The sequence below is a fragment of the Pteropus alecto genome, unplaced genomic scaffold (genome assembly GCF_000325575.1).
Source record: "Pteropus alecto unplaced genomic scaffold, ASM32557v1 scaffold156, whole genome shotgun sequence".
Taxonomy (NCBI): Eukaryota; Metazoa; Chordata; class Mammalia; order Chiroptera; family Pteropodidae; genus Pteropus; species Pteropus alecto.
In genome coordinates, this window is record NW_006437746.1 from 4,639,339 (window position 1) to 4,641,557 (window position 2,219).

At 60.2% G+C, this 2,219-nt stretch overlaps 1 protein-coding gene across 1 annotated transcript in view; it reads right to left on the reverse strand.

Annotated features, from left to right (window-relative positions):
* The window catches only part of PRSS50 (serine protease 50), a 5,053-nt gene extending 4,628 nt beyond the window's left edge, over positions 1–425 (reverse strand). The window contains exons 1-2 of the mRNA XM_006914911.1: positions 338–425; positions 42–245 (exon numbers count right to left, since the gene is read on the reverse strand). Of these exons, the coding sequence (XP_006914973.1) occupies positions 42–245; positions 338–425 (292 nt within the window). The remainder of the gene's footprint in view (positions 1–41; positions 246–337) is intronic.
* Positions 426–2,219: the final 1,794 nt, after the last annotated feature.

A 2,219-nucleotide genomic window follows, 5' to 3' on the forward strand; every position in this document is an offset into this window, starting at 1 on the left:
ACCCCCCGCGCCCCCGCCCCGATGGAGTCCACAGTTCTCACCTCTGGGAGGTAAGTTAATGCCGCCTTGAGAGACAGGACTCTGTGACATCTGGGTCAAGGTCAGAGGCATCTGAGTGGTGGGGGTTTGCTGGGGGACATGAGGCCCCCCTGAGTGACAGGCGGCACCAGGCGCACAGAGGGTGCCAGGGTTAGTGGGAGCAGCTGAGGACAGTGCTCCGGGGGCAACGGTTGAGCTCAAGCAACCTGTGGAAGGACAGAGAAGGTCAGCGGCGTGTCAGCGGCGGACAGCAGGGCTGGGGAGGCTGGGGGAGGACGAGGCGGGAGGGCGGGCTCACTTGCTGGCCTCAGCAGCAGCAGCAGCAGCAGCCGCAGCAGAACGGCCTGGTCCACGGAGGGGGCAGGTGTCCGGCACCAGGGCTCCATCCTGGGGTAGCAGCGACTGTGCCTCAGAGCTCCTCTCGCGACAGCGCCCCCCACTGGCTGCGGGCAATGGCTTCTGGTGTGCAGATGCCCCAGGTCCCGGCCTGCGTGGCGCCCCCCAGCGGCCACCCGGGATAGTGCTCCTGGTGTCGGGCCCGCGAGGGCGCCCCTAGCGACCGGCCTCATATCTGCCAGCCCGGGGTCCGGCCTGAGGGCGCCCGCCGACTGCCCTGTTTCTGGCCATGTTTCTGCCCCCCTGGTTTCTTCACTCCGTTTGGCCAAAAGGTTTCCTGGAGCCCTTAACTCACCTCGCCAGTTCCTTCGCCTCCTTGCTCCTGCAGCCCACTGCCCTGGGCTGGTTCCTGCCTCCATACCGCCCTTGATGAGATGCCCTGTCCCCCGGGGGCGGCGGCATCCAGGATTTTCAAGTGCCCGCCTCCTTCCTGTTCCCTCCAGCCCGTGGGGAGGTAACTACAGTGGGGCTTTGCCCCAGGGCACTGAAATTAAACAGATTGAAAAGTTTTCAATAAAGATTTTTGAAGATTGCGTAATTTTAAGCAGTGTTCCCCACCTCCTCAATCCAACCTCCATTCAGCAAATACCCTCCCCTTACAGGTCTGTCTGCTTAGGAAAGATGGGGATGTGGCACAGGTGAGGTTTTTACTCACAGAGGAAGAGTGATGGTAACCATCAGGCCTTTCTGGGAGCAGAAGGCCACATTTTATGTTGGAACATGGGGAAGAGTTGATGGCTTGGTGACATAGACGGATAATGCATTTAAAAAGTAGTGTGGGGAAAGCCTATGAGAAGCTTTGGTTCAAAGCTGTTGGAAAATTGTACCTAAAAAAAGATAAAGTCAAAGTTAAATCAAACCAGGAGGTTCTAACCTTTGCCAGGGCCTGCTGCCTTAGAGAGACGCTCAGGCTGGCTGTTCAGGGCTCCAGTGTCTGAGAAGACAGAACATCACACCCACTACGTGTCTGGGACCTGTAGGGTAGGGGTAGCCGGCTGCTGTGAGCCTGAGGCCCACCAGGTCTGAGGGCCCCCCCGCCCCGCACACACACACACATACACATGGGGCAGGACTCTGCCCCCTCAGTCTGGCTAGTTTGGGCCGGCCTGTCCTTGCTCTCCGGAGTCCCATGGAGGTCCCCGAGGCAGCCCAGGAGCTCAGGGCGCAGTTCACACAGTTCATCCAAGCAGGCACCGTGCCTTGCCCTCCCCCCACTCTCTGTCATCACCCAGCTCTGCCAGGAAGGAAGAGGAACTGGTCAGTTTCTATGGACTCTTAGGGAGACATGAGGGCAGGGGAGAGGCCCCCAGGTTCTGGAATGAGGTTCACAAGTGCAGGTCTGGTCATGGTGGCTGTCTTGGAAAGAGGCCAACCCCCGCAGGAAGGCCTGAGGGAAACCGGGCGGGAGACCCGGGGGTGGGCTATGGGGCCCTGGGGATTGCCCGAGTGCCGGGGTGACGAAGCAGGGACTGGGGTCACAGGGCCCAGCTCCGTGTTTGGCAGAGGAGGAAAGTGCATTTCAGACAGGGTGGTGCACAGTACAAGTGACACCATCAGGGGAGGACAGCCAGGCCCTCGGGGGGTGGCGGATGCTCTGAAGGGTTCCCACCAAAGCCAACAAGAAAGATGATTTCAGTGGCACAAGGTTCAAGAGCATCTTTATTGAACAACTGAAAACACGGCAGCTCTGGGCTCCGCCCCAGGGGCCCTCCGCCCCCATGTCCTGCCCGTGGCCAGTCTCTGCTTCTCCTTAGGGCAGAGAGTGACTGCCCTGGAAACACCCC